The following is a 13,703-nucleotide window of genomic DNA, read 5'->3' as shown; positions in this document are numbered from 1 at the left end:
TAAGCAAAAATCAGTTACTCCGCGGATTTAAGCGTTATTAGGATTGGAGGTACTGGGATCAAGTTATTAAGAAAAACAGAATTACTCCGATGATTTAAGCGGTGATTGGAGGTACTGGGATCAAGTTTGAATGAAAAATCAGTAATCCCACGGCTTCAAGCCGCGATTTGAGGTACTGGGATCAAGTTTTAATGAAAATCAGTGATTCCCAGCTATAATTAGAGAATTGGAGGTACTGGGATCAAGTTTCAATGATATATATCAGTTACTCCGTGGATTTAAGCGGTGATTGGAGGTACTGGGATCAAGTTTTTAAGCAAAAGAAAGTTACTCCAAGGACTTAAGCAATGATTTAGAGGAGAAGGGTTCCAGTACTCAATTGAAGAGTTTCTCCGATGATTTAAGCGGTGATTTGAGGTACTGGGTTCAAGTTATAAGCAAAAATCAGTTACTTCGCGGATTTAAGCGCCATTTAGAGGAGATTGGTTCTAGTACCCAATTGAATCGTCATTCCGAAGATTCAAGTAGAATTTTCGGAGAACCTCTTTCAGTAAAACCTCTGACTGTTCTCCGCGAATTTATAAAAGTTTTCTTACTACCAACAACATTTATTATTATTATTATTAACGGAATTAACTCAATTTTGTGCTTGTAACGATGGTAACTCTTTATCTCCGTCTTTAGAAAAGGCGTTCAACGCTTTTTGTTTCAGTGTTTCATAATCGAATTATTCTTTTTCTCCTCACTCACTTGAAAAGCGTGTTTAAAATTTTAATTTACAATATTATTTTATTCATTACAATCAATCAAAAATATTCATTTAATATACTGAATCTAAAATAGTTAAAGATCAGAATCATTTCAGTTTAAACCATGAACGCGTGTTAGAATTTATAATCGAATAATTGTATAACGTGTAAAAAAATGTATTTCTAGAAAAAGACTTTTATTCATTATTGCAGTGTGGTGGCCCATTTACCTTAGGCGTCCTACACACATGTTTAATTTGTTTAATGATTAATCCGGCCCTGAGGATACCAGCAAGTGACGCAGTAAAGGGTATCTCGATCCTAATTGGTTCTCAAACGAGGCAATTGTTTCTACCACTATATATTTACACAAACACAGCACGTAGCCATGTAGAACATAAACAAACTTATTATTACATGACACAAAAATATATATCGATTACAATAAAATACATAAATAATAAATCTAAGTTAAGTAAAAAAAAAAGTAGACTAGAAAAAATTATATTTCAACAAATTCGATGTGTTTTTCGGTTCTTAATTAAATTAACTGACAAACTTAACTCAACTTTAATGCTCCATATTATTGATAAAGATTAGCTGGTGCAGACGTCATAGGTCACATTCGTTGTAGGGATTGTTGTTGTAGTTCATTTCCGTCTCACTAGAGCTGCACAATGGGTTATTGGCGACGGTTTAGGAAACATCCCTGAGGATGATCCGAAGACATGCCATTGCAATTTTGATCCTCTGCAGAGGGGATGGCACCCCCGCTTCGGTAGCCAGAGGACCTGCACTCGAAGTCGAGCACTTAACGATAGAACAGTTTGACGAGGACCAATACCGCACACCCTCGGTCCCTACGCAGACACCCAAATGGTCACCCACTCACACACTGGGTATGAATGGTGCTTTCAATATAAATGTAAACAATAACAATCTCGAGCTCCATACCTGCTCAAGTTCCGGTTAGAAAGTTTAAAGAAATGAATTAGATAATTTCTGAGCGCAAAACTGCCATATTTCATAACATATTTATGTTATTAAGTAATTTTGGTGAATTTGAAGTGAAAATTTATTTCAGTTATTTTCACTTCAAATATTCAGTTTATTCAGTTCAGATATGTTGTTAAAAAAGGTGACTTGGTTGCTAGATTTTGAAAATCTCGCTTTTTTGGCAGTCCTGATTTGGCCTCTTTCCATTGGTTTGTCACTGTTTGATCTTGTTGCAAGCTGCTTTCACCATCTTGCGTTAGTGTTAGCATATTGTTCGAGCAGCCAGATTAAGTCTATAAATTATAATTCAGCTTTAAATTTGAAAGTTGACATACATTATTCAAAAGGTAAGAAGTGTTTTATAACGATTCTTTTTTCAAATGTTAGGTTTACATATTTATTATTGATATAACCACATTTTACTTCTACCTAACTCTACTATTTTGCAATTAATGTTAAAATTATATACCCTTTATAATTTTAACATTAATAATATAATATAAGCGAACTGTCTTTTCACTATTTTCTTATCATATAACGACATCTTTATTAGTTATTGCATGTGATATTTGAACTTAGAATTTATTGTAAACACAAGTTAAAAATAAACAAATACAACATTTTCAGGAAACAACTTAAAAAACAACGATTACGTCCTGAGCCAAATGGCTTCAAAATACACCAGAAACAGTAACCCGGAAGTATAGGCGATAAAGAGCCTGCAGCGCTCTCTAGTATAGAAAACACTTGTCATTGGTTGTCTTCTTTTCAGACTGCAAGTGCTCGATTACTAACGGCGGCTGCTGAGTCTTGCCAACAATACAAATGTATCAATAGAGACTCATATTTTCTTAATTTTGATGTTTGCTTTTTAGAAGAAATTGGTAGTCGGAAATGTAAAGGATTTAGATAAATGTAAACAAACGATCAAAGAAGTTGTAGACTCTCAATAGGTTTTTGATATCCCAGTAAACTGTTAAGATTAATTCGCAATACTAATATGAAATAAAAATGGTCATAAACACAACAAGGTTGTAAAAAATAACTGAAATGCTCGATAAAAAGAATTTTTCACATTTATTTGGCTTTTTAAGTCTAGAAAGAGTTACGTTAGGTAAGATGAGCAAAAAACTAACTTAAAACAATTTATTTTATTCAATAATATTTATATTTTGTTTATATTTCTTTGAAATATTTACTTGTTTTCAAAAACGAGTGCTTAAAATTCAGACTCCTTTGTTAAGGAAAATAACCTTTCTTAATAAGTTTTTAAGCAAAATAACCTTACGACGCTGTTGAAGATTAAAAGCGTGGTTAAAAATTAATTCTAAAATCTTTAAACTTTTTGATAAGCCAATTTTTATTTCACCGTTTTCCATGCTTTTGTTGTAGAAGCAGTTAAAAAAAAAATCACAAGTATCTGATTCTAGTGCCATGAGTATATAATTCATAACAGTACCTGAGCGTATCAACAATCATCGCTTAGGTGTCAAAGGGTTTTTTAACTTGCAAAATTTTAAAAAACATGAGGTTTCACATTTACGCTTCAACAAGCATTCTTAAAGAATTGTCAAGAAAAAATAAAGAAAACTTGAGTGAGAGAAATAAAATGCCAAAGTTTATAAAGGAAAAAAAAAAACACCTCTTGATAGGCTTTGTTTTGATTTAAATTATAAATTTTAAATTAGAAAATTTTTCTTTTATCAATACAATATTGCGAGGAGCACTAAAAAAAAAAAAGAACTTAATAAGAAAGTATGAGAAATAAAATAAATAATTGCAAAATAAAACAATCAAGCAAAAAATAGAAAATAAAAATTTATTTTCAAGTTAAAATAGTTTAAAACTACATTCACCTATAGATTGTAGATTGAAATATATATAGTTCTGCATTTCACGACAGGCAGAAATGTCTATGGTGAAAAAAAAATTCTAAAGTCGCTAAGTTTCCTGATTTTGACAAGTTTTTCCAAGAATTAAATGAAATGAAGTGTAATTCTTTTGCTATCATTGAGTGTTGATGTTAATAATAAATATTGAAGATGGGAAAGGCTTATGAAGAAAATAACTTAACTTGTGATCTCGCATAAAAATAAAGAGTTGAAATCGTAAGAAGGAAACGTAATAAAAATATCTGTTTCATATGATATTGTTTAATTTAATAGGTAAAAAAATGTGTTCATAATAGTGGAAGGCTAGTCAATTGTTATCTTTTATTAGCATTTGAAAAGTGACTTGGGAATAGATAATGTGCTGTCATATAAAGTTTGTACTGTATTTATTAAAGTACTTTTTTATAAGTCCTAACTTTAATAGCAATTTTCTTTATTTCAAAAACATGTTTTTTCCAGGGTTGTAGTTATGGACCTCCTAAACTTGTTTTGGGGTTTTACAGTCTGTCCTAAACTGACTAATAATTACATATCTCAATAAATATTTGATATTTCTTATACAATTTGCTTTAACTTATTAAGGGAAAATAGTATATAAAAGCTCCACAATTCATTGAACAACAAAAATGAATACCTTAAATATAAATAAATCTGCTTTTAATACTGATAAATTGTTTTTGCAATACAACATTAATAAACTTTTTTAATGAAGCAAAAACTTTTCTTCATTTTATTTCTTGTTCAAAAATTAACCTTTTATTTTTCACAATATTTTTCTAAAAATTGTTACATAATTTAAATAAAATGGTTTTGGACAGAATGGCTTAAACTGTGGATTAATCTATTCTGTCCTAAACCTAGCCAAGTCTGATTTATTCATAGTATAAAATGCTACATAACTTAATAATGAAATGTACTTCTTCAGTTAGGTGATGATGATGATTTCATTAGAAGGGAATGTTGGAACATCTCCCATAGAAGTGTTTCTGGTGACCTTCTTTGTTCCTGCTTCTTCATTGTTGATGCTCATAATTTCAAGTATTTTTTATTCAGATAAGTGAGTTAAACAAATAATATAAAATATCTGACAAGACTTGATTGTAATCCTTAATATTATTTTGCTACTCTTAGTTAGAAGCAAAGGTAGAATATTTTTAACCCTGTGGCAGAATTTTTTCGGGCTTTATGCAACAAACCTCTCTAATAATAATATCTTTCTGCAAGATACTTTTAATAATAACAAATAAGAAAGTTACTTATTTAAAGTAACAAAAGCGTCAACAACAAAAAAAGCAAATAAATAAATAAATTGGATGAAATAAAAAATTTTTTTAAACTAAATATGTAATTTTTCTATTCTAATATTATGGCCGATATTCTCGCATTTTGTAGGGGTAGAACACACTAATTATTTCCTTTTTCGCATTTTGTATAAAATCGCACTGAAAAAGAATTTGAGATCTGTAACAGTAACTACCGAAAAAAAAAAGAGATCAAAGGCGAATGCACGCAAATCGAACTCTTCAAAAAGGGGTTACTGAATGAGTGTTTTCATTTCAAGATTCAGTTGTTGTTATAAATAACATCATGTTAAAAATATAGGATTTTAAAAAGTATGTGAAAATCAATAGTAATAACTGCATATAGACCGGAAATTTCTGCAGAAAAGAAAACGAAATTTTTTTACCTAATTATTCTTTAGTTTTCATTGTTCTCAAATGAAAATAGAAAAATCACAAGCATTTTTTTTCCACTCCGATGCAGGAGAAAGGCATCTTTTGAATATAAATCTAAGGAAAAGATGAAATCTTTCAAAAATTTTTGCAGAAAAGAAAAACCATAATTTTTTACTTCCTAAAGGAAAAATCTTCCTACAAGAACTTTGCGACAATGCTGTCATGTTGCCACAATTGTGCCACAGGTATTTTTAAATTGATGATGTAAAATAGGGGTGGTCAGATAATGCCTTTTCGGCAAAAATTGTAATAAATTCATATTTTATACCAATTTTCATATTTTAGTTCCGCCTTAGTCAAGATTGTAATTTCAACCAGTCTGATATTGACAAGTGGTTTTTGTGTTGCAAAGCCAATTGTCTGAATGGTTTTAAAGGGTATTAATTTTTATAATTAAATTTTATGTTATTCAAAACAACTTGAGTATTATAAGCAAATGATTTCAAGCAAAAAATCACGCTTGTGACATGTGGATTAATAATAGTTATTTTTATAAAATCTCTTCTTTTTTTTCTAATAGATTTCAGCTGCTAGTTTTTTTTCCCCATTGCTTGTCTAAGTAATTTTAACCTGTACACATTTAACACATTGTACTAGCTTAGCCGGGTTTTGTTAATAGTTTATTGTCCTTTTTAATAAATTAAAGTGTAACTCTTAATCTTAATTTCAAAATATTTCCTTCATGTTTTTAGACTTTACTTTTCACGTATGAAAATTTTCTTTTATTCTAATAATTATTTCCAAAGCTCTAAAGAAACTTTTTTTCTTCCTTTTATTCATGAGTGAAAATAATTGTGTCACTTCAACAAAATGCATTTTACTTTGTATGTTCTACTTTCTTAATTTATATATATATTTTATTTTTAGGATCTTTGTATATCTTGAAGTTGTAATTCTTAATGTGGTTCTGTTACTTATTCTTACTTCATTCAGTGATCATCTTCTATTACTGTTTATTATTTACATCATATTGCTTGCTTTTGCATTTTGGTTTGCCTTCCACAAGTTTACATTCAGAGAAATAAATCTGAAGATAAAGTAAGTTGTGCATGCTGTATATTTTGCTCTGCAAAGAGAGAGAGACTTTATGATAACTATTGAATAGTTTAACTTCTGTCTTAATAAGCAGTTGTATATGATTTTTTTTACAATATAAAATTGAATTAAAATAACTACTTGTTAACCTATTAGACTTCTCAATGTAAAATTCAATCTTCAATTTGATTCACGTATAAATATTTTAGAATAGAGTGAAAAAAATAGGGTATCCAGTGATAAGGGAAACCAGGAGTTATCAGAAAATTTATTAATTCTGGAAATTTTGTAGAATTTCCCAAAAATCTTCGTAAAATTGGGAAAAGTTTTAAAACAACATGCAGCCGCTGACTACTTTAATATTTATTAACTTTAAATTCCAGTAGATAAAAAATATATTCCAGTAGTTTTTATTTACTTTATTTTATTTGCATTAATCTATGTTATAAGAGTATTAGAAATCTACCATATGCATTTATTTAGTTCTACACTACAGAAACAGGAATTAAAATTTATAAATACATATAAAAACAACTTATCGCCATTGTAAAGTTCCTATTTACTCAAAGAATAAAATTATCGAGAAAACATCTAAACATTACTTTCTATTTTTTAATTATTTAATAAATAATAAAGAATGGACACTAGAATTTCTTTTCATTTTGTTTAAGATTATTTTTTATTATTATTTAGCTTTAGTGAAACAAAAACAACTTAATGGTATTTGCTGAAATTATGCAAATAAACTAAATTACATTAAGTGAAATTTTAAGTATAGGTAGATTCTTGAAAGTGTTGATTTATTTTCGGCAATATCGAATTCTTAACCTGTTATCCTTAACTATTTTAATTAAAAATTTTAGTTTAAAATTTATAATATATTAATTTTACTATTTTAGAATTCTTCATTGCAAGCACTGACTAATAGTTAGCAAAAATAAGCAGAGAAATTAACAGTAACCATACTTTGAAAATACTATTTTGCAGGAACAGGAATTAAAATTGAAAAATAAAAAGAATTTCTAACTGTAGCGAGATACTTGTTTGCGTATTTGTAGTGCATCTACCACCACAAAAATATAATTCCAATTCACCAGTTTATAAAACATGTTAAGTCGTTCTATGGTGGCATACCTTTTCATTGATGAATGTTAACATAGTCGATGTGACTCCTCTCACATTGGTCACCCAGACAGGATGTGAACATGCCTTCCTAGGCAGAAACTCCCACCATGATTTGAACACGCCTACTTCGATGGATGGTCCACATTGAACTGTTGACTTGATAGTTGTGACTGCGACATTGTCCTCCTCACGCTTTTGCTTCTCAGTCTCAATCACACACAGCATGTACACTTGGCTGCTAAAAGTCAACACGGGCTTGTGCACGACCGTGAACTTAATACAGTCCTCACAATCAGCACTAAAATAAGTACGGTGATCTTAATACAGCTTCTCACAAAAACAGCATTGTGGTATCCATTCATCGAATTCTATCACAGATATAATTCTGGTGGGTGAGTGTATTTATCACTACAGAAATATAATTCAAATCTATGGTGAGGTACCACAGATGACGATAACCACTCACTTTCCCCACAAATTTAAGAGATGCTGTAATTGAATAGCTTACTAAAATCCAATAAAAGTCTCACAATTTTTAAATTTCATTTCTAATTTTTGTTTGATTTTCAATAACAATTACTAGAAATTAATGGACTATACAGTATTAAAACCTTCATTTCAGAGATTGGGCAAAAGAAAAAGATGTCAACAGATCTTATATTGGAGACTATCGAGGTCATTTACTGTTGGCCACTTCAATCTGTATTTTGGCTGTCGATTTCCGAATTTTCCCTTCAAAGTTTGCAAAGACTGAAATGTTTGGGTGGTCAGTCATGGATGCTGGTGTTGGATCTTTTGTTTTGCTTCACGGTCTCTGTTCAGCTCATGGAAAGCAGCTCAAGGAAAATAGGTTTGATTTGTTTTTAATAAAAATTTCATCATCATTACATGAAAGAAATCTATAATTGTGCTAGAATTTTTCTATTTTTAAAATTTTTTCTGAAATTGTGAACATTACCTCTTTAAGATAAATTATTTACTCGCTTAATTGCTCATCAAAAATAAATTCACCGCTTGACAATTGAAAAGTAACAGTTACATTTTTCGGAATAATTGACTATAGAGATTGATTGAAGAAATGAAACTAAGTACATTTTTGGATTATTAAAATTATACAAATATTGTCGCATAAAATAATCAAATTAAATGTAGAAAATATGCTCCTTAGACGCCTTTCATAATTGCAAAAGGACACTTTTTGAGATTCCCAATCTGTAGCCACAGTTGTAAGCATCATTTGCTTCCACTGTGTTAGCTTTCATCTGCTCCAACATCTTGTCTATGATTGTAAGCATTGAAATGTTTTGCTGATATTTGTATTCAAGTTTCAATACACCATCCTTGATGTACGTAAACCACCCCAAGACCTTCCATTCTTAGAATTGCCTCCCTTGTCTCTTATGAAATCACAGATGTAACATTCCTATCTGATTTCATATTTAACCTTAATTACCACTCTTTAAATTAAATTTTTATGTAATATATAAATAGATTTAGAGTTAATACATATATAACATTAAAATTAAAAATTTTTTTATTGTGTTCCCAAAGTATGTAGGCCATCGATATAATAATACATTCCTCTGCAGCACTCTATTTATTGGGTCCCCATAACAGTGTTGTAGCGAGGTTTTGCTGTATTTCATGTTTAAAAAAAAAAATTTCTGAACATTTTCTATTTTTAAAAATATTTATTTATTGTTTGCATAAAAAATATTCAAGAATTACATAAAATGACCTTCATATAAGTTGTTAAATTTATCATTTAAAATTAGGACTTAAAGAGCATAATAAATGCAGTTTAAAGATTTTTTTATATGAGTCTTATGTCAACTATTAATGTAAATACCCAATCAATTTAAACTTGACCAATTAATTTGAAACCAATTAATCTCAATCTTAATTGAAACCAATTAAACCAATTAATCTCAATGTGGAGAACATACTGTGCTATAGTTTCCATACAATCCCTACTTAACCACTTGCTCACGCTCAATGACGATTTTTTAAAAAAAAATGCAAACTTTGATTTACAGAGACTGTTAGACTAGAATTTGAAGTTGATAATATGAAAAGTATTTCCAAAATCATGAACATTAATAAGATTATTCGATCTAGAAATTGTAATTTTTTTCTTCATATCTTAAAGAACTTAATGTTTTACATTTCAATGTACGACTGAGGGGAGATTTTGATATAAATTTAGATTTGTTTAAGAATAGTTATTCAAGCAATGTGGTACATTTGTATCTCATTTTTTTATTTGGTTGAAAAAGAATCGGTTTAACAGTTTTTACATGATCTAATGATATTAAAATTTCAAATAACTTGGGGCTTGTGATAGTTCTTACATAAATCAATTTGCAATATGGTGTTTTAATCATTTTTTTCAGCAATTATTGCTTCTAATTTTAACATGGCTTATTAAAATCTCATTGTCTGTCATCGTTTAGTTATTAATATTGAAAATTTCATGACTCTTAAAATCTCTCTCTCTCTTTTTAAAATTAACATGATTATGATTTGCAAAATGTGAAAGAAGGGAAGAATTAAATAGTTTCTTCCCTTCAAAATGTGAAAATGTCACCCATAATATTACAATATATATTTGTGCATTGTATGTAACAGAAAGCGGACTGTAGTGTTTTTATTTAACATTTATTAAACAAACTTAATAACATAATGAACTATATACACGAAGAAAATTGAAAATTATTATGACTGCTGCAATAGCAGTAAACAATGAAAGATAGCTCATGAGAGAGCTGACAAGTGAACTTCCTTGTTCGAAGTTCTTGATTGAACGAATGCTTGCCTCTCTGACAGAGATGCAAAGTGGAGTGGGGGGCTCGATAAGGGTAAAACGCGTAGGCGTATATTTTTGAGATCTAACAATATTTATTTTATATGTTGAGGAAAAAAATTACTTTTACAATTTAGAATATATATATATATATATATATTCAGCTTTATTCTATAAGTGCAAACCTTTTTTTTTTTATAAGCACAAAGTGCTTGTGATCTTTTAAATTGGTAACAAATATGTAAATCACTATTTAAAAAAATCATGCAAAAATCTATTAAAATTTAAGAAGATTTGCGCAGTAAAGCCAAAGGAAATGCTTCCACGCGGCTTCTTGTAATATTCAAATAATCCAACCCTGAATGATATGAAATGCAGTTTAAATAGTTGCAAAATAACTCTAAAATTAAACGAATATTTGATGATACTCTGAATAATTCTCTAAATAGTAAAATGGAAAACATGTGAGGCAAACTTATTATGAGATTCTTGATTTTTTACCTTTAATTCTAATTATTCTGTAGAAATTTTATGGGTAAATTTTTGAAAGAAGATTTGTTAAAATATTTACAAAATAATTCTAAAATAAAACTAATATGTGATAATACTCTGAACATTCAAAAGTAAACTGGAAACTTATTGTGAGAGAGTCTTGATTTTTTACTATTATTTGTAATTATTCTGCAGAAATTTTATGGGTAAATTTTTGAAAGAAGATTTGTTAAAAATGTGTAAAATCTGACCAAAAAGTTTATGATATTATTGTTAGTATCACACTAAAGCAGCATGAATGGGCTAATGGCAATGACATCTGGAGAAAACATTATATTGATTGTAGTGTGGGTGTAACAGATAGTTGTAGTAATCACCCGATTATATTCTTCAATCCTATAATTATGTATTGAATTAATTTGATTGTATACATAATAAGAAATGTTTTATATTTTATATAAAAAGTAATCAAAATAAAATAAATCATGTTATTGCAGTATGAAAAAGTGTTTTAAGACATCTTTCCCTCTCCTCATTTTGGGTTTCTTGAGACTTGCATTAACAACGTCTGTTGGCTATCATAAAGTTGTCCAAGAATATGGAATTCATTGGAATTTCTTTTTCACCCTCGCTTTTACAAAGGTGAGTTGAGTTACTTCATTTGAAAGTTTTTGAGGAGTTTAGTTTGAATTAAGAATTTTCTTTCTTTTCCAAATACATTTAAAATGTTATAATAATATTTTATAAGAATTCAAATAATATCTTTTGTGTACAATGTTTTTGGTGACAGATGCACATTTTACTCACCAAAACATAAAATGTTTTGATAAATCTGTGTATCAGCAGTTAAAATTAACTAAATGTTACACATGCTTAAGATAATTTTTAAGTTTGTGTAAATAAAAATTAGTATTGCAACCATCATGAAAGTAAGTAAAAACTGGAGAAACTTCTTTGAATTAACTTACTGGGAAGCGAAGAAAAAGGAAAAGTGTAAAAGTTTAATTAATGGAAGTTTGTTAAAGATTAAAGGAATTAAAAATTGAAAATAATCAAGTTATGAAATTGAAACAATTAATAAATGTTAAGATTAAAAATAAGGTTAATCTTAAATGACTAATAAAAATTAATGCCTGATACTCGTACAAGAGAGACAATTGATTCACAATTTAAGTACATGAGATCTAAGGAAAACCATAAAAATCGTGTATGTGGCAAGTCAAACCCACAAGAATGCATAAGGAATTAAAACAAATTACAATTTAAATGAATAGAGTAAGGTTAAATAATTATACGTTAAATTGCGTTAAGTATAGGCCGAATAGTGGTGGTCCAGCATTGTTGAACACCGAATAACCCAATAGGTCCATTGGGTCAAAATTTAGAAATAAGTTAATAAACAAGAGCAATTAATATAATGATAAGGAGTGATGCATGTAAAAAATATAAGGAAATAGCATTCTTGTAAGTATGAATATTATCTGTACTAACTATTAAGTAAAACATGGCTACTCACCCTACATGTCGAAGACATAACGATCTGTGGCGATTGATAAAACAATTATGGAAAAAAAACACACACACACAGAGTCGAGTAAGTTCAATTCATTGGCAAATTCATTTATTTATTTCATATCACTGCCAGAAACAGAAAGGATTCACCAACTAACAAACGTTGCATCAGCTCACATACACATTTTATTACACACGATTTTGTCTCGTAAAAGTAGCACAAATCTTCAACATAAAAGATACCCTTTTCGCAAGGTATATCCGAGTTTTCACAAAAAGAAATCTTTCTTAGTGTACACTTATTAAAAAAGTGGGGAATTTATCAGATTTACTCTGGGGCAGACTTCAAAGTAACTGAAAATAAATCTACAGAAAGAAACTATTTGAATTATAGATCTCTAAAATTTCTAACCCGCAAACTTACCAACCTCTAAAATCCTCACTGATTTTGCGCTGTTAAACTACTTACTATTACAGCAATTGTGGTCTGGCCAGAGTAAATTTAATACCGTTTAGCGGTACCTTCACAAATTAAACTTTAGGAAAAACGATAGTTTTACCAAATACTTTTAAAAAGGCAAGTTTTCCTTGCAATCTATGGAAAAGAGGAGCTTTTCTGCGAACTGTCTACGAAAAAGTAGCAGGTGTTTGGTCAGCTAGTGCAATGTGATAAGCCTAACCGGTCATTTATGCCATATCAAAGCAAGCTTTTCTTTGCTGAGTTTTTTTTTTTAAAAAAATGAACGGACAAGGCTCTCTCTCTCTATAAATTTTACAGGAAATCGAAGTTTAAACATTATTCTTAACATTCGAACATTTTCTTAAACGCTATTGTAAATTTATTTTAACCGACCTTTATCTTTTATGAAACATGTTTTTTTTCTCTGGGAAACTTTTTTCTGTATGATCTAGTTGAAAATGTTCTTATAATGAAAATAACTTTTAGTGCTAGTACTGTTAAATACATGTTTTTATTACATTGAAATTTAACTGTGAAAAATGATTTTTATGAATTTTTAAATTTGAATACAATTTCAAAAGCCCAAAGTTTTACAATATCAAAATTATTTTTGAATATATGGAGAAAAATGTATAGAAATTAGCGTCATAAATTTTCCTTATTTTTAGTGATTAGTATTTTTAGTTCTTAAATTATTTTTATTTTTTTAAAAATATTTTCTTACTTTACCATATTTTTGTATTGATTATTTTGATATAATTTCACAAATTATGCCTAAATTTTCACAAAATAATTCCTCTTAAAAAACCTAGGCAGACCCCTGTATTAGTTAAAGTTTGATTTCCCGCAGTGGACTGATCGTTAAGACACGGTTCCCANGTTTTAAAAGTATTTTCTTACTTT

General features: G+C 29.0%; 1 protein-coding gene across 2 annotated transcripts in view; it reads left to right on the top strand.

Moving 5' to 3' along the window:
* Window positions 1-2,073: 2,073 nt before the first annotated feature.
* Window positions 2,074-13,703, top strand: part of LOC107436481 (phosphatidylinositol-glycan biosynthesis class W protein) — a 28,728-nt gene continuing 17,098 nt past the window's right edge. The window contains exons 1-5 of one of the 2 annotated variants that reach the window (XM_043054668.2): window positions 2,074-2,092; window positions 4,563-4,694; window positions 6,241-6,411; window positions 8,156-8,383; window positions 11,326-11,470. In XM_043054668.2, the coding sequence (XP_042910602.1) occupies window positions 4,570-4,694; window positions 6,241-6,411; window positions 8,156-8,383; window positions 11,326-11,470 (669 nt within the window). In that variant the 5' untranslated portion in view covers window positions 2,074-2,092; window positions 4,563-4,569. Of the gene's footprint in view, window positions 2,093-2,637; window positions 2,860-4,562; window positions 4,695-6,240; window positions 6,412-8,155; window positions 8,384-11,325; window positions 11,471-13,703 lie in introns of those variants that run through there. The other variant, XM_016048218.3, reaches the window with a different exon arrangement.

Source organism: Parasteatoda tepidariorum, chromosome 1 (assembly GCF_043381705.1).
Source record: "Parasteatoda tepidariorum isolate YZ-2023 chromosome 1, CAS_Ptep_4.0, whole genome shotgun sequence".
Classification (NCBI taxonomy): Eukaryota; Metazoa; Arthropoda; class Arachnida; order Araneae; family Theridiidae; genus Parasteatoda; species Parasteatoda tepidariorum.
Note: the sequence above shows the minus strand (reverse complement) of the source record. Positions and strands in the feature narration are given on the sequence as shown.